This window comes from Peromyscus californicus, unplaced genomic scaffold, assembly GCF_007827085.1.
Source record: "Peromyscus californicus insignis strain IS unplaced genomic scaffold, ASM782708v3 Scaffold_5__1_contigs__length_169319896, whole genome shotgun sequence".
Classification (NCBI taxonomy): Eukaryota; Metazoa; Chordata; class Mammalia; order Rodentia; family Cricetidae; genus Peromyscus; species Peromyscus californicus.
The window spans coordinates 740908-759106 of record NW_026294573.1 but is presented as its reverse complement, the minus strand read 5'-3'; the positions used below and the strand labels follow the sequence as shown (position 1 = coordinate 759106).

General features: G+C 44.4%; 1 protein-coding gene across 3 annotated transcripts in view; it reads left to right on the top strand.

The window, feature by feature from the left end:
* Positions 1 to 18199, top strand: part of Slc35e2b (solute carrier family 35 member E2B) — a 36280-nt gene that overhangs the window by 12675 nt on the left and 5406 nt on the right. For 2 of the 3 annotated variants that reach the window (XM_052718583.1, XM_052718582.1), the window contains 7 exons: positions 3430 to 3904; positions 4087 to 4222; positions 5007 to 5134; positions 8933 to 9053; positions 13130 to 13183; positions 13706 to 13778; positions 15367 to 15512. In XM_052718583.1, coding sequence (XP_052574543.1) covers positions 3586 to 3904; positions 4087 to 4222; positions 5007 to 5134; positions 8933 to 9053; positions 13130 to 13183; positions 13706 to 13778; positions 15367 to 15512 — 977 coding nt within the window. In that variant the 5' untranslated portion in view covers positions 3430 to 3585. Of the gene's footprint in view, positions 1 to 3429; positions 3905 to 4086; positions 4223 to 5006; positions 5135 to 8932; positions 9054 to 13129; positions 13184 to 13705; positions 13779 to 15366; positions 15513 to 16759; positions 18194 to 18199 lie in introns of those variants that run through there. The other variant, XM_052718584.1, reaches the window with a different exon arrangement.

Sequence of the window (18199 nt, the reverse complement as noted above, 5' to 3'; positions counted from 1 at the left end):
TCTGTTTTTATGTGCTTAGAATACTTTTTTAAGATTTCTCAGGTTTTTTGTTTTTGTGTTTTTCAAGACAGGGTTTCTCTGTGTTGTTTTGGTGCCAGTCTTGGATCTTGCTCTGTAGACCAGGCTGGCCTCGAACTCGCAGAGATCCGCCTTGCTCTGCCTCCCGAGTGCTGGGATTAAAGGTGCACCATCACCACCCAGAGATTTCTCAGGTTTTATGTGGAAATTCTTGGCAAATGTTTGGGTGCCACATGTAGACAGAAGTTTCTCTCCCTCCTGCCTGTTCCCAAATACCCGGCAGCCACTTCCCAAATAATTGACTCAGACGCTTAATGTTACTTATAAATGCTCAGCTGGTAGATGAGGCTTATTACTAACTAGCTCTTACACTTAAATTAACCCATAAGGGGTAGGGTCCCCTGGAGATTGGAACTGTTGGGAGTCTTGATATTATGGATCTGACAGGGAAAGTGGAGCCCATCAACAGGATGGTAGATGAAGGCTGGAGCTGCAGGCTCCAGTATAAGAGGGTTTTGCCGGGGCTAGCATAGAACAGAATTTGGGTACCAAAAAGTCTGTTTGAGGGGTTCTCATACGTTATTTAGCTCCTACAATAAGAAGCCTAGAAGGGTTGATTGAGGGGTCCTGGGTGTCCTGAGGTACAGACTTTGCTCCAACACCTTGGCAGTGACTTTTGTTTCTCAACTTTTTCTTCCAGATAGTAAAATGGCCACTCCACTTTCAGTCAGACTGCTCTCCTGGGCAGGAAAGGGGTATGGTGGAGTATGAATTCTCTTTCCATCGCAGCACAGGGCCTGGCCAGTCCTAGAACCTAGGAGGTTCAGCTACCAGCAAGGTGTCACTAGAGCCAAACTGTGACATTGCCAGTGATGAGGAAGAAGAAAACAGCATTGAATGGAGTCTGGCATAACAGAACCCAGAGAGCTAGAGGAGCAGTGCTATCCCCATAATGGTTTGGGATACACTGCAAGGCTTCTCCTATGTACTGAGTGGTCATGACGGGAGAAAGAATGATACTAGCTAGGATCAGGTAGTGATGAGACTTGCCAGAGCCCTAGGTGGAGAAGGATGACTACACAGGCTCTGATATTACACCAGGAGCAAGACTCCCCCAGCTGAGTATGACATTCTCCATACTACAGATAGCAAAGTACATAGGGTGAGGTCTTCACAGTCAGGCATTGTGTATATCCTTCGGTATACACACAGAATATTTGACATGAGTCAGGACATGCAAACATAGAAGTATGAATTAGGGGTCCTGGTAAGGTAGAAACCATGATATCCAGAAGGGCATGAGGCTAGATGCACAATCCGGAGCTAATACCTGCAATGTGCCTCAAAAAGAGGGCTGGGATGGAGAGATGGCTTAGTGGTTAAGAACAGTCTTGCAAAAGTCCTGAGTTTGGTTCCCATCACCCATCCAGTGGCTCACAATCCTCTGTAACTCCGGTTCTAGGTGGTCATGCACCCTCTGTAACTGCAGTTCTAGGTGATCATGCACCCTCTTCTGACCACTGCAGGCTCCAGTCATGCACATGGTGCACAAACATGCAGGCAAAGCACCCTTGAACATAAAAAGAAGAGAAGGGATAGGGAAGAGGTGCCTTTTTTTAATTTAAATTTTATATTTTATGAGTATGGGTATTTTGTCTTCATGTATATATGTGAACCATGTACATGCCTGGTGCCTGTGGAGGCCATAAGAGGCCATTAGATCCCCTGGAACTGCAGTTACAGAGGGTTGTAAGCTGCCATGTGGGTGCTAGGAACTAGACTAGATTCTGTGGAAGAGCAGCCACTGCTCCAAACCATAGAAGCAGAAACCAGGAAGCCTAAGTGACAGTCTGTTAAAGCTTCTTTGGTGGTGGTGTTTTGGTTTTTGTTGTTCTTTCTTTTTATTGTTTGTTTGAGTACTGAGCCTCAAACCTCAGGCCTTGTGCTTGGTAGGCAAGCACTTCACCAAAGACCTACATCCCCAGGCTAGAGTGATGTTTTTATGTCTTCTTTGTAAAGGAGGATCGCCATCTTGATCCTCATAAGATTGAGCAGGTCAGCTGGGCGGTGGTGGCGCACGCCTTTAATCCCAGCACTCGGGAGGCAGAGCCAGGCGGATCTCTGTGAGTTCGAGGCCAGCCTGGGCTACCAAGTGAGTCCCAGGAAAGGCGCAAAGCTACACAGAGAAACCCTGTCTCGAAAAACAAAAAAAAAAAAAAAAAAAAAAAAGATTGAGCAGGTCAAAGATGAGAGCCTGCTCAAAGCCAGAGCTAGGGGAATGCCAGCACCCATAGGTGCGCAGGATGGGTTGGCTCTGCCTAAGGCTTTAAGAGCGGTAGACATCTCGTCGTAGACATTGTGGCACAGGTCTGAACATCCTCATTAGTGTAGTGTTTGTCTGGAAAGTAGCATGAAATTGGTCCTGGGCCCTTGGCAAACCAGGATTAAGCCAGAATAATAGGTAGAGGTGTGGTCTGACATGCTCATCCATCCACCAAGAAAAAAATTAGACCTAAGTAGCAATGATGTATGAATAATGAACCAGCAGAGACTGTAAAGGATGTGAAAGAGGAATTGAAAGAACAAAATGAGAACAGGCCAATTTGAAATGGAAACAAATAGGACTTTCATGAATTAAAAACTCAATCCAGAGGCTGGAGAGATGGCTCAGAGGATAAGAGCACCGACTGCTCTTCCAGAGGTCCTGAGTTCAATTCCCAGCACCCACATGGTGGCTCACAACCATCTGTAATGAGATCTGGCACCCTCCTCTGTATACATAATAAATGAATAAATCTTAAAAATAAAAAAAATAAAAAACCCTCAATCCAGTTAGGGACAGATGGAAGCTCTGTGGAAGGTGTGGAGAAACAGCCAGGCATGAGAAGTTAAGGAGGAACAGTGAGCTCCTCCTATTCTTGGGTGTTTCCTGATCTCTGAGAGGGCTGACAAGATGCAAACAATGTCATTAGAGACCAGGAGGCAGAGGGGACAGCAGGTCTGGGCTGAGCTGAGCCATTCACAGAAGAACCAGCCTGGGAAGAGGAAGAGGGCAGCCTTGGCTTGGTACCTCCTGAGCTAGGTGGGGTCTCCAGGGCCAGGCAACCGTAATCCCTTCCATGTCAAGATAGAAAAAAAAACAGGAGAATCTTTGGAAGGCAAGCTAGGAAAAGGCGACAGGAGGACCCTTGGAAGGTGGTGGAACAGGTAGCTGACATAGTGGCAAACAACAAAAAAGATGGCAAACGAGGTGGAAGTCAGGACCCAAGATTGTTCTTTGACCTCCACATAACGTCTTCACTTAAACACATTCAGATGCACACGTGCATCACATGCATCATACACAGAAGATTACAAAAGAATATAAGATGTTCAAAATTAGTAATATGGTTTCTTTTCTTAACATTTTAGCCTTTGCTTCCTCACTTTGCTGGAGACAGGCATGTTGGGGTCCACATTCATGCAGACGAGGACTGCTGCCTCCTCCAACTGTGTCCCTCTGCCTGGGCAGTCACTTTGATCCATGTGGTCCATCCTTGAGATTCACTTCTCACAAGTGCCCTCAGCATGTCATCAGCAAAATCCCAAGCATTGGAGGAGACAGTACCCGGCTGCGAAGAAGAGCTGAAAGGAAAAACACTTCTCCCTTGGGGCCCCCTTTTTGGTCACCGGAGTGAGAAGATTGTCTTTACCAAAGGTGATGGCAGTCCAGAGGAGAGCCTGCTCACCGTCACCATCACAGAGACTACTGTCATTGAGTCGGACTTGGGTGTGTGGAGTTCACGGGCTCTCATCTACCTCACGCTGTGGTTCTTCTTCAGCTTTTGTACCCTGTTTCTCAACAAGTACATCCTGTCCCTGTTAGAGGGAGAGCCCAGCATGTTAGGTAATGCACCTTGCCCAGTGTGCACTCCTGTTGGCCCCAGTGCTGAGTGGCCAGAGGCCACCAGGAGGGAGGGGAAGGGCTAAAGGAACTTACCCAGATGTGTTTCTGGAATGAAGGGTGATATTCTGTGCTCATGTGTGGGAAAGGACTGTGTCAGCGTGGCCTCATGCCTCCCTCCACAGGTGCTGTGCAGATGCTGTCAACGACATTAATTGGATGTGTTAAAATATTTGTTCCTTGCTGTTTGTATCAACACAAAACCCGGCTCTCTTATCCACCCAACTTCATCATGACTATGCTCTTTGTGGGCCTCATGAGGTAAAAATGTGTTGACTGTCTTAATTACGTTTTTTAGGTATAAAATTCCTTTCTAATCCAGGTGTAGTGGTGAATGACTTTAATCCCAGAACTCCGGAGGCAGAGGCAGAGGGTTTCTGTGAGTTTGAGGACAGCCTGGTCTACAAAGAGAGTTCCAGGACAGCCAGAGATACAGAGAAGCCCTGTCTTGAAAAGCCAAAACCAAACAAACAGAAAACCTTTCTAGTTACTTAATGTGGAAACCCTATTGGAGGCCTTGGCAATTAGTGCTTCTAAGTATGTGTTCAAGACACAGGATACAGTCATAGTGCCATCCAGTTGTGGGACATCCATCAGTTAGATTTCAGTTTTGTGGCCCTTAATGCCACATACATTCTCTCTCAGAATCTTTTATAAGGCAGTCATTAAAAAAAGTAATTCAGCTGGGTGTAGTGGCACATACCTTTGATCCCAGCACTTGGGAGGCAGAGGCACATGGATCTCTGTGAATTTGAAGCCAGTCTAGTCTACATAGTGACTTCCAGGACAGCCACAAGCTACACAGTGAGACCCTGTCTCAAAAAAAAAAAAAAAAAAATAATAATAATAATAATAATAAAAGGTAGTTCAGTAGTAGTAGGAAGGTATTGGCTATCCTTGAGTGCAGTGGTGTCATCCTCACCTGGGACTCAACCTCCTTGTTGGGACAAGGGACCAGATGTGCCCACTGGTCATGACTAAGCATTTGGAGTCTCTGTTATAAGCAGACAGGTCTCTTCTCATGTGGTTCTTTTCTTGTTTTGAGGTTTGCGACAGTGGTTTTGGGGCTGGTCAGCCTGAAGAATGTGGCAGTATCCTTTGCAGAGACCGTGAAGAGCTCGGCTCCCATTTTCACAGTGATCATGTCTCGGATGATTCTGGGGGAGTACACAGGTAGGGACTCTCCTGGTCCTGCCCTCTTGTCTGGCTGGCCTTCATCATCCTTTTTCCCATCTACAGTGTCACCTACTGCCCATTATGTGCTGGGTCTTGTTTGGTTTTCCAGAGCTTCTCAGAGCAGTGAGCAGTGACGGACCTAGAACCACTTGTTTCAGTTCTTGAAAAGTTTTCTTGGCAGTCACATCTGTCTCCTGCAGTCCTTGGAGCAAATGCTTCATCAAGCTGTCTGCGTGCTGGGGCGTTTGTGGGAGAATGAGGGTCAGAGGATGACACCTCCAGTTGGTGGGAGTGGGGTGGAAGCTGGAGAGTGAACAACAGGCGGGTTCTCCAAGGGCTGATCTTGATCCAAAGACAATAAGGCAATATCCATATTCAACGATAAGGACTCCCTCTTTAATGGACAGTTAGGTCACTTCCTTAGGGTGCTTTGTGACGCTTTTTTGACTTTTTGCAGATAGGGTTTCTCTGTGTAGCCCTGGCTGTCCTGGAACTAGCTCTGTAGACCAGGCTGGCCTTGAACTCAAAGACTCACCTGCCTCTGCCTCCCGAGCGCTGGGATCAAAGGTGTGTGCCACTGCTGCCCAGCTTGCTTTGTGGCAACTGTTTCTCCATCCTCCCCAGGGCTGAGGAAGTCAGATTTATTTTAATAATGTGTAGACTGTTTCTGATTATTCCCTTACCATGTTAGACCCATACCCTGTGAACTTTTTAAAAATTTTTATATGTATGAATGTTTTGTTTGCATGTATATGTGTGCACTACTCGCATGTCTGGTATCTGGTACCCAAGGGTTTCCTGAAGCTGGAGTTACAAATGGTTTTGAGCCACCATGTGGATTCAGATCCTCTGCAAGAGCAACCAATGCCCTGATCCACTGAGCTATCTCTCCAGTGTCTCTCCCCTACCACCTTTTGAAAATCAGCATATTCTGGGCTAGAAAGATGGCTCACTACTTAAGAGCACTTGCTGCTCTTTTTGGAGGACCTGAATTTACTTCTCAGAATCTATATCTGAGGCTCACAACTACCTGTAACTCCAGCTCCAGGAATCTAACACTCTCTTCTGGCTGTTGAGGACACCTGCACACAAGTGGCGTGCATTCACATAGATACATACACATACATATCAGTAAAAATGAATCTTAAAAATAAAAATAGCATATTCAAGATTGTTATATTCAAGTTAGGTGGGGCTGGAGCAATGGCTCATTAATTAAGAGCACTGGATGGCCGGGCGGTGGTGGCGCATGCCTTTAATCCCAGCACTCGGGAGGCAGAGGCAGGCGGATCTCTGTGAGTTCGAGGCCAGCCTGGGCTACTAAGTGAGTTCCAGGAAAGGCGCAAAGCTACACAGAGAAACCCTGTCTCGAAAAACCTTAAAAAAAAAAAAAAAAAAAAAAAAAAAGCACTGGCTGATCTTCCGGAGTACCGTGGTTCAGTTCCCAGAAAACACATGGCAGCTGACAACTGTCTGTAACTCCAGTTCCTGGGATTTGTATGTGTGATGCCCTCTTCTGACGTCCGGGGGCACTGCTTGAAGGTGGTGCACAGACATACATGCATGCAGAACACACAAAATAATAAAATGAGGTGCAGAAGAGTACATCAAATAGATCTTTTATAAGAATGGTATTGATTTATGTTTGTATTTGCTTATATTAAATAAAAGACAAGATCAGAATTGGAGGCACATATCAATGGCAGAGTGCTTGCCTAATGTGCCTAAAGTCCTGGGTTCCATCTCAATAGCATACATGCACAGAAATACAATACCTTGAAATGAAGGCAACTGGCCTCCTACAGGGGCCAGAGTGAGACCAGCCAGGTTGGCCGCAGGATTCTTCTCACATGTGCTTTTGGAACTACATAATTTTTTAGGTTATTGTAAACCAGAATCAGAGCTGGGGATATAGCTCACAATCAATAAACCAGAATCAAAGGGACAAAAGACCAATTCCTAAAAGTCACAAGCAACATGAAACAAAGGAACCTTATCAAGTTAGCCATACAAAAAGTATTATTTCAGGTATGGCGGTACACACCTTTACCCCAGCACTCAAGAGGCAGAGGCAGGCAGATCTCTGTGGTTCGAGGCCAGCCTGGTCTACATAGTTCTAGGACAGCCAGAGCTACTTACTTATTGAGAAGACCCTGTTATAGACAAACAAAAAACAAATAAGCAAAAGAGGATTATTTCAAATGATTTTAAAACATCATGATTTGGCTTCTGACTATGACGAAGAAGCTTCAAGCAACCATTCACTTGTCAAGAACAATTAATAAATGCTGGTGAAATTTATCAAAAAGGAATCTGTCACAGAGGCATTGGAGAGTGGCCGAGGTACTAGTCGTTGTCGTCCCCCCCCACTCCCCCACCCCCGTCCCCGTCCACCCCCAGACAGGGTTTCTCTGTGCAGCCCTAGCTGTCCTGGAACTCTGTAGACTAGCCTGGCCTCGATCTCAGAGACTATGTTTTAAAGGGAGTCAGGGTTCACTGGTTGTGTGTCACCATCTCCCCAGGAGGTATTTGATCATGGTGTGGTAGCCTAGAATCTTAGTTGCCAAGGTGGAAGTCAGACCGAAGGAGCAGTCTGAAAAAGCCAGTCTTAGAGCTGGGATTCTGACTCCAGTGAAGCCCAAGTTGGACAGAGAGAGGCGTTGGCTATGCCACAGTTGCCCAGAAGCAAAGTCAGGTAAAGTGGCTAGTTCTCTCTGGAATTTTATACAGTTGTACACCATTTAAATGAAAATTACAGAAGAGACAAAGGATAAGACCAACCATAGAAAGCCAAGAAAGGGATTGAAAACAAAAAGATTTTCTCAAGATAGGCCTAAGTGTCCTTTCCTGAGCTTGGTCTTCTGGGCTCAGGAATCATTCAGTTCCTTGATTACTTCCTAAGAAGTTCAAGTCCCTGCACTGGGCCTTACCAGCCTGTCCTGGAACAGGAGCCATTTCTCATGAAATTACGTTGAACTGATCATAGGACTGTGACTGTTACTTTGATAAACATAAAGGACACATGTCCTTGTTTTCTTTGACTGTTGAACTAAGACTTGTATATAAAACTGAAAAGGTTCTGAATAGTACTTGATATTATTTCCAGAAGTAATACAGGTAGGAACTGTGATTTACATTTCAGTGAACAGATTTTTGAATCAAGTATTTATTTGTGTGTGTGTGTGTGTGTGTGTGTGTGTTTGCGTGTGCGCCATGTGTATGAGTGCCTGCAGAGGACAGAGGAAAGTATCAGATCCCCTGTTACTTAGTCACAGACAGTGATAAGCCCAAAGTAAGTGCTGAGAATTAAGTTGGGGTCCTCTAGAAGAGCATCAAGGATTCTCAGGTGCTGAGCCATCTCTCTAGCCCCTGAATGGGTATTTTACTCTATTGTGTAGTAGGTTTTTTTTGTTTGTTTGTTTTGTTTTTTGAGATTTTTTGAGTTTCTTTGTGTATCCCTGGCTGTCCTGGAACTTGCTCTGTAGACCAGGCTGGCTTCAAACTCAGAGATCTGCCTGCCTCTGCCTCCCAAATATTGGGATCAAAGGTGTGCACCACACACCTGGCTTGTTTCTTGTTTGGTGTTTTGGTTGGTTGGTTGGTTGGTTGGTTTTGGTGGTTGTTGTTTCCAAAAAGAAATAAACTGGAGGAGCCAGCAGTGGGTAAAGTAGCCTGCTGCCAAGGATGACAACCTCAGTTCAATCCTTAGGACTAATGGTGTAAGGAGGTAACTATCTCCCACAAGTTATCCTCTAACCTGCACATGTGTGCCATGGCCTGTTTTGTTCTTGCTAGGGCTGTTGGTCAACCTGTCCCTCATCCCGGTCATGGGAGGACTAGCGTTGTGCACCGCCACTGAAATAAGCTTCAACATCCTGGGGTTTTCTGCTGCATTATCCACCAACATTATGGACTGGTGAGTTACAGATCACAAGGGGAAATGATGAAGGAGAGGTTGCTTAAAAATTGCTGGTTTTTTCTTCACCAGAATCCACAGGTGTTCAAATCCAAGCTAGCTCAGCCCCACTTCTGTTACTCAGAGCCAGGCTCTACTGTCCTGCCTTTTCTTCAAGAAGTACAACAGTAACTTTCAGATCAGGTGCATTTTCTCCTAACCAAGCTGGAATTTGATGATGTGTTGCCCTATTCTTTTGTTTTGTTTTGTTTTTCAAGACAGAGTTTCTCTGTGTATCAGTCCTGGCTGTCCTAGAACTGACTCTGTAGCCCAGGCTGGCCTCGAACTCACAGAGATCTGCCTGCCTCTGCCTCCCGACTGCTGGAATTAAAGGTGTGTGCCACCACCACCTGGCTCCTGATTCTTGATATACTAACTAGAGGGATATGGTTACACAGTCAGGATAATTGTTATAATCAGTATGCTAACTAGACTGGTGTGGTGGCACATGTGCCTGTAATCTGGGCAGAAGCAGGAGAAATACTTTGAGCTACAGGTCGTTGAGGGATACATAGTGAGACACTACCTTAAATAACAACAACAACAACAACAACGAAATAACCACAGTGAGGTCTTCTGACCTTCACATATGTACCATGACATTCATACACACACCCACATATTTGTATGCTTTCTCTGTCTGTCCCCCTCCCCTCCTGTGTGTGTGTGTGTGTGTGTGTATGTGTTACACTGTAGGATAGACCTGGTAATTAATATGCTAATTCTACAATGTTTTTGTCTGATGGAAAATAGAAGTTTAATCCTGTATGTCACATAGCCAAGCTAAATAAAACCAAGGAAGAAGCCAGAGACCATCTCTCAAGGCTATAAAGCCAGGCTACTGGAACATTTTTTTTCTCTTCCTGGCTTAGTGACTATATCCTGGTGTTTCTCAGGCAGATGCCAGTCATATGTCAAAGACCTGGGAAAAAATGTTGAATTGGTGTTGTTAGTCACACAATCTACTGAGGGTTATGTCATATTCCAGTCCTGTTTCTTTTTGTTATTTTTTTTCTCACTGTATAGTTTAGGCTATCCTTTAATTTGCAATCCTCCTGCCTCAACTGCCTGAGTGTTGAGATGACAGATACTATCCACAGGCCAATCACTGTATCTGACAGGTTATTTCCATCTATTCTGTCACTGAAGTTCACCCCCAAAATCCTGTTCTTTTCAGAACCACTAATTACTTTAAGGTTTTTACTAATTTTGTTTTTGAGACAGGGTCTCTCTATGTTGCCCTGAAACTCATAATGGGCTGTCCTTGAATTCACAGTGGTCCACTGCGCTCTGTCTCCTGAGTCCTGGAATAAAGGCATGTGCTACCATGTCTAGGTCTTTGAGAGAAAGAAAACAACTACTTTATGTATCTACTAGTTTGTTATTACTGTTACTGCTGAAGAAAACACGTGGTCTTGTGTAGCTAGAGTTGTCCTGTCTGGCCCACAGTCAGGACAAATCTCTGTCACCCACCAGTCCCACAGCCGCTCAGACCCGACCAAGTAAACACAGAGACTTATATTGCTTACAAACTGTATGGCCGTGGCAGGCTTCTTGCTAACTGTTCTTACAGCTTAAATTAATCCATTTCTATTAATCTATACCTTGCCACGTGGCTTGTGGCTTACCGGTACTTTACATCTTCCTTGTCCTGATGGCGGCTGGCAGTGTCTCTCTCACCCAGCTTCCTGTTCTCTCAATTCTCCTCTCTGTTAGTCCCGCCTATACTTCCTGCCTGGCCACTGACCAATCAGTGATTTATTCATTGACCAATCAGCAACACATTTGACATACAGACCATCCCACAGCAGTCTTGCAATTAGGAATGTTGCATATGAACAAAAATAGAAACCATTCTTACCTGGTTCTTTACCTTAGTAATGCATTTCTTTTAGGCAGTCCTTCACTGTTTGTGTTTCTTAAGAATCTAATAAGGCGCTCAGGATGATACTGGTTGTCTCTTCGTAACTGAATTACTGTTGAAGCCTGAGAACTCAGAAATGCAAGTCTCTGTGAAAGAGAGTGAGGCGAGGACTGAAGCACTGCACGGTTTTGTTTCTGTGTTAGAAACTGTGATCGGAACAGTTGGAGACATAAAATCCTAAGAGTCCTGCTGCGTGCCTTGCGGTGAGGTGAACAGCTTTTAGAGTTCCTCCATTTGCTAATAGAGCTGCTTCTGATGCAAAGAGAATGGGCAGTTTGGGAATCCCGGCTTTTGTGTTTACCCAAAGGCTCCTCCCTTGTTCCCTTCCAGCCTGTCAGGGATTGAGGCCATTTTAAAGGAGAACGTTACACACAGTAGTATTGATAAGGGGTAAAGGTGGGACCAGGATAGGATGGGGATTTTTCTCTGATCATTTTAGGGGTTGTATTTATTAAATATACCTGGCGCCTGTGGGGGGAAAAGGGAATCTAATAAGGTTACATCACAGAATCTCTTAGAACCTTGTTCCGTTGCATTGTTTGAGAAGCTTCATCACTAGACATTCTCCACAGCCTAATTTCCGGGACTTCCTCATGGTCTTGCACACACCCTGAAACCTTCTGTTCAGAAGCCATTCTGCAGGGAACATGAATCTTTACCTGTTTTTTCACTACCCTGTAAGCTTCTAAAAGACAAATCTATGATGAGTACTGAACTTCTGAAGATACTCTTGGTTCATGCTGTTCTGTTCCTTGAGACAGCCTCCTTGGTCACTATTCTGTCAGTGAGGATTGGTATCACCTTTTCCTACACTAAATAAAGATCCCTCTCCAGTGAGAGACTAGGCAGCAGTGTCCCACTGTGTCAGGTTCTGGTCTCTGAGGTCACTTTTGAAGCCAGAATTGTTTTATTTTCCCACTGGCTATTTGTATGTTTTCCCTATGGTGTGTCTGTTCATAAGTTCTGACTTAAAAATCTGATTATTTCCCCACTGGGGTTTTTGTATAGATGAATAGTTTTATTAAATCATATACATATCATAGGAACCCTCATTGGCCTGGACCCTAAGGCTACTAGATCTATGGGAACTTCATCCCCAGGGAGTTATTTTGGTTTTGTTTCTTTGCTTGCTTACTTTGCTTATTTTGGTTGGTTTTAGATTTTGTTTGTTTGAGACAGGGTCTCTCTACTTAGCCCTGGCTGTCCTAGAACTCACTATGTAGACCAAGCTATCCTTGAACTCACAGAGACCCACTTGCCTCTGCTTGCTGAGTGCTGGGATCAAGGGTGTGTGCCACCCACTCTTGGCTTATATTGAATTTTTTGTTTGTTTGCTTTGGGGTTTTTGTTTTTTGTTTGTTTTGTTTTTAGTTTTTGTTTGTTTGTTTGTTTTTTGAGACAGGTTTTCTCTGTGTAGCTTTGGATCCTGTCCTGGAACTATCTCTGTAGACCAGGCTGGCCTCTAACTCAAAGACACCGGCCTCTGCCTCCCGAGTGCTGGGATTAAAGGCATATGATACCACCACCCAGCTAGATTTACTTTTATCATATATGTATGAGTGTTTTGCCTGCATGTATGTATGTACCTGAGACCTTCAGAGGCCCATGGAGGTCAGAAGAAGATGCTGGATCTCCTGGAACTTGGGTTATGGAAGGTTGTGAGCCACCATTTCAGCTCTTGGAACCAAACCTGTGTCCACTTGTAAGAACAAGTGCCCGGAACCTCTGAGCCATCTCTCCAGCCTTCTTTTGGGATTTTGAGACAGGGTCCCACATAGCCCAGGCTGGCTTCAAACTCATTATGTATCTGAAGATGACTCTGGACTCCTAATCTTCCTGCCTAAGCATCCCATGTTGTGTTTTTCAAAGTGTGCAGAGCAAAACCATCGTGATCCTCTGATGTTTGAGATGGCTGGTCATTCAGGCTCTAGCTGCTTTTCTGTAGGGACAGTAGGCACAGTTCTGCTTCTCAGCGAGATGATGACTGGACACACCTGGTACAGGACTGGCCTCAGGCATGTACGTGCCTGTGGCTGTTCACCTTTGTAGCCCCTGACATCACCACCTTATTCGCTCGCTGACTTCAATGTTTGACGTCTTCTTTTTGTTCTAGTTTGCAGAATGTCTTTTCAAAAAAGCTTCTCAGTGGGGACAAATACAGGTTCTCGTAAGTATCTCCAGTAAGAGTTTTTATAGTTTCTATTTTTGGCAGTGGTGGTAGTGGTGAGTGTAATGGGGGTGGGGGTGGTGGTGAGACAATCTCTCTCCATGTAGTCCTGGCTGTCCTAGCACTCCCTATACAGACCAGGTAAAGTTCCTCCTTCCTCTGCCTCACAAGTGCTGGGATCAAAGGTATGCACTTCCACATCCAGCATTGAATATAATTTCATAAAGCCCACCGGGACTTTTGATCATTTTACAGCTCTGAATGAGCCCTGGGAGCCTGAACTCACTTGGTTTGAGTGGCTTTGACAGTTCTTTGTGAAAATTGAGAGAAAATCACTTGATTTCCAGCTTACTCATCAGAATACCAGACAGACAGCTCAGATCAGGGGGACCCTTTCAGCCTTGTCATTGTGGGAGACACATTTCTAGATTGCTGGTTCTTTAAATTTTTCTTTGCTAAAAATGCCTGGGTAAAAGCCTGGACCCAAGCATGGGAATGATCAAGTATTTTCTGTCGCCTTAGGGCCCCGGAACTGCAGTTTTATACCAGTGCTGCTGCTGTGGCCTTGCTGATTCCAGCATGGACCTTCTTCATGGTGGGTTTTCAGCCTGGCACCCACCACATTGGGGCTACTGCTTCCCTTTGACAGTTCAGGAGAAGGGTGGGTGGTTGGCTAAATTTTAGTTTTGTGTCAGGGTTTTTAAGCTTGCTTAATTTATCTTTTATTATGGAACTGGTATTTGCCCATTATAGAATAGTTAATGGCATTTTTTGTTGTTGTTTTGAAACAGGGTCTCGTTGTGTATCCCTGACTGGCCTGAAACTTGATATGTAGACCAGGTTAGCCTCAGACTTGCATAGATATGCCTGCCTCAGCCTCTTGAGTGCTTGTATTAAAATAATGTGTCCCCACACCCACCTAAGTCAATAGGTTTATATTTGAAGCCAAACTGAGATGATCTCCCACCCTCAGCCTCATTCCTTAAGTTGCCATGTAGTGAGTTTGGTACAGATATACTCCTGACACATTTCCTGGAGTCCCTCCGTTTATGGAAGTGTGTGTCTGTGTAAATCTTTTTTTTCAAACATGTTCCACTGGGAAGTCTATAGTGATCATGCTGTGGGTCATAGCTTTACCTTGCCGCCCAGTTGCATACATGATAAAGAAATTTCTCACATCGACACACTTTGCAAATGGAGGTATGACTTTGGAATTTAGTCTTGGAACTGGAATGGATGGTTGAAACATTTTATGTTCCCACTAGCAGTACACACACAGAAATTTCAGTTTCTTAAGATCCTTACCAATGAGGGTTTTTGTTTGTTTAAAATATCCAAACAAACAGGATCTCATTTTGTAGCTCAGGCCGGCCTAGAACTCAACATATATCCCAGGTTGGTCTCAAATTGTTGGCAGTCCTAGCTTCAATCTCCCAAATGCAAAGATTGCAGGCCCAGGCTAGCCTAGAACTCACAGTGCAGCCCAGTCTGGCTTTGGAACTGTTGGCCGTCCTCTTGCCTCAGTCTCCCAAGTTTTAGGATTGCAGACCTGAAGCCACCTCCACCTCCCCAGCACTTTCCTATTTATCTGATTTTTGATAAGATAGTGAAACACCTGAAGTGTGTACATGGAGGTCAGAGGGCAAATTTGGGAGTCAGTCCTTACTTTCTACCATGTTTGCAAGCCAAGTTAGCTGTCCTGCAAGTTTCTGAGGGTTCTCTTCTCTCTGCTTCCCATCTTGTAATAGGAGCAGTGAGAGTCCAGACATTACTACCATGTTCAGCTGTATATATGTTCTGGTGATCTGAACTCAAGTTTTTATACTTGTATTCCAAGTGCTTTACTTACTGAGGCGTTTCCCCAGCACCTCCGCCAACTTTTGAGATAAGATCAAAATTAACCCAGGTTGGGCTCAAATTTGCTGTTTATCTCAGACAGTCCAGATCCTCCTGTCTCTACTTCCTAAATGCTGGGATTATAGGCATGTAGTACCCTGCCTAGCCCAGCTGAAAGTCTTGATAAATGTGGTAGAGTGCTATCTAGCAAAGAGGCATTCAGAGCTGAGTGTTACTGCTCTTCAGTTACTGGGCACCAGTGATATCACATCTTTTCAGCAGTGATGGCAGGCCAGACACAGCAGGGAGACACAGGCCTGAAGCACGTCCTTTTGTTTTGGCCATAGGATGTCCCAGTGATTGGCAGGAGTGGGAAGAGCTTCAGCTACAGCCAGGACCTCGTGCTGCTGCTGCTGACAGATGGCGCCTTGTTTCACCTTCAGAGTGTCACTGCATACGCCCTTATGGGAAAGATCTCCCCTGTGACTTTCAGGTGAGTGGAACGTTTTTTTCAGGAGACATGGAAGATGTTTGAGGTTCTCTTCTGTAGTGACAGCTGGTGGCACATTATGGTTCCTTTGATATTTTGTATCAGCACTGTATGAAATTGATATTCAGGGAACATTTTCCTCGAAATCGTTGTTGCAGACATTTTTCGGAGATTCTTTGAGTATTTTTCTATATAGAAGAGAGCTGTCAACGTTGTCTAAATAATCTGTTTGAGGTGTTCCAGACAGGAGCTGGTGGCAACATGTTGTTCTTGAGCACTTAGTGTGGGAGTACGGTGACAAAAGAGTTCTTTCTCTATTTGATTTTAATCAGTTTACTTTTTCTTGTTTGATTTTGTTTTTATTTCTCAATTCTCTGCGTAGCCTGGCTATCCTGGAACTTGCTGTGTAGACCAGGCTGGCCTTGAAATCAGAGATCTGCCTGCCTCTGCCTCCCAAGTGCTGGAATTAAAAGCATGAGCCACCACCACCACCCGGCTTTATTTTATTTCTGTTGTGAAAGTAACAAATAAGTACAGGACCCTTAGTATCTGAGGGAAACTGGTTCTCGGACCATCCACTAATACCCAAATCCACAGATTTTTTTTTATATTTGAGATTCCTTATATGTAGTCCCAGCTAGTCTGGAACTCACTGTATAACCAAAGAAACCTTGAACTCCTTATCCTCCAGCCTCTATTTCCCAAATGCTGGGAGCATAGCCATGTACTACCATACATGATTCAAAATGCACAGATCTTAAATTCCTTATATAAAATAGCAAGGAATTTGCATAGAAACTACATTCATCCTCTAAGTTATCTTTAGACAACTTAGGACAAACAAGATGCTGTATAAGTGCTATATAAATAACTGTTGTACTTTTAGGGAGTAATAGCAAGGAAAAAAGAGTCTGTACATATTAAATATAGGCTCAGTTTTTTTCCCCAAATATTTCTGCCTGTGGTTGATTTACTCCAGGCATGTCTAACCCATAGACCCGATTATTCTTATCATAGAAAGTTCAAGAGGGCAGAAAAGTGTAAAAATTAAGTTATCCATACTCCCAGCCCAACAGAACAAAAGTTCAGGTGTTTTAATGTATTTCATATTAACTGTTTCTACTGGGTCATAATGTGTGCATGGGGCCAGTTTCACTTAAGAAATTATAGCATCTTAGGGTTATTTTTTCCTCTCAGGTCTGTAAAGATTTTGACAGTATACATGATGTTTGTCTCATTCTTTTAAATAGAGAGCAAGCTGAAGTATTCAGGGGCAAAATATCCCAATGTTGCAGGGAGTGGTGGCACGGCACTTAGAAGTTTGAGGCATGAGAACAGAGGCAAGAGTAGGATCCATGGTGAGAACTCCCCCTCCCCACACTCCCAAAAAAGACACACCACAATATCTCCAGGTGACTTGAAAATACTTCAGGTCAGGAGCTGGAAGTTGACTGAGTGGTTCTTAAAGAGGACCAGGGTTCAGTTCAGAGCACCTACATGGCAGCTTACAACCATGTATAACTCCAGTTCCAGGGGATCCAACCTATGTGGTGCACTGCACATACGTGATGCGTATACACGCTCTCAGGTACACACACAGAATACAATAAACATTTTAGTTCAAATAAATAATGAGACAGGGGTTGTAGCACACTTGTGTAATTCCAGTATTCAAGAGGCTAATGCAGGAGGACCACTGTAAGTTTAAGGCCAGCTTAGGGCATATAGCAAGACCTTGTCTCAAAAAAACTAAGACAAGGACCTAGAAAGATGGCTTAGAGGTTTAGAGCACTTGTTTCTCTTGCAGAAGACCTGGGTTTGATTCCCAGCACCCACATGGTGATTCACAGCCATCCATAACTCCATTCCAGGGGATCTAATGCCCCCTTCTGTCTTCTGTGAGCACCAAGTATGCACATGGTTCATATGTAGACATGCAGGCAAAATACTCACACAAAAAGTGAAATAACAAATAAAATGTTTTTAATAAGGGAAAAATAACTAAGGCAAAAGTGGGTGTGATAATGTACATTTATAATCCCAGTACTTAGGCAGAGGCAGGATTGGTAGTTCAAAGCCAGCCTCATCTATATGAGAGTTAGATGTTGGCCTGGGCTTCGAAGGAAGGAAGGAAAAAAGAAAGAAAGTTCAAGCAAAGGTAACAAAATGCCATTCATCAAGTCCAAGTGACGGGGATATGCCATAGTGTTTCACTACTTCTCTGTTTGAGGTTTTTCTTCTAAATTTATTTAATATGTACAGGTGTTTTGTCTACATGTATGTGTGTACATCATGGGCATGCTTGGAGCCCATGGAGGCCAGAAGAGGGCATTGGATTCCCTGGGACTGGAGTTACAGATAGTTGTGAGCCATCGTCTGGGTGCTGGGAACCAAACCCAGGTTCTCTGGAAGAGCAGTCACTGCTCTTACCCACTGATTCATTTCTTCAGCCCCTGTTTTGACAGTTTTCATTAAAAAGAATAAACCTGAGAAGCAAAAGAACCAAGTTGCAGGCAAAATCCCTAATGCTCCCAACCCTATTGCTAGGCGCCTCATCCATGTCCCCCTTGGGGCCAAGACCCTGGATGGAGGACACAGCGGTGGGACATTGTGTGACATTTGCCAGTCACTGCCAACAGCAGGCTCTACTCTGTGTGGGTGTGAACCCAGAGCCTAACTGTTTCCTCCGC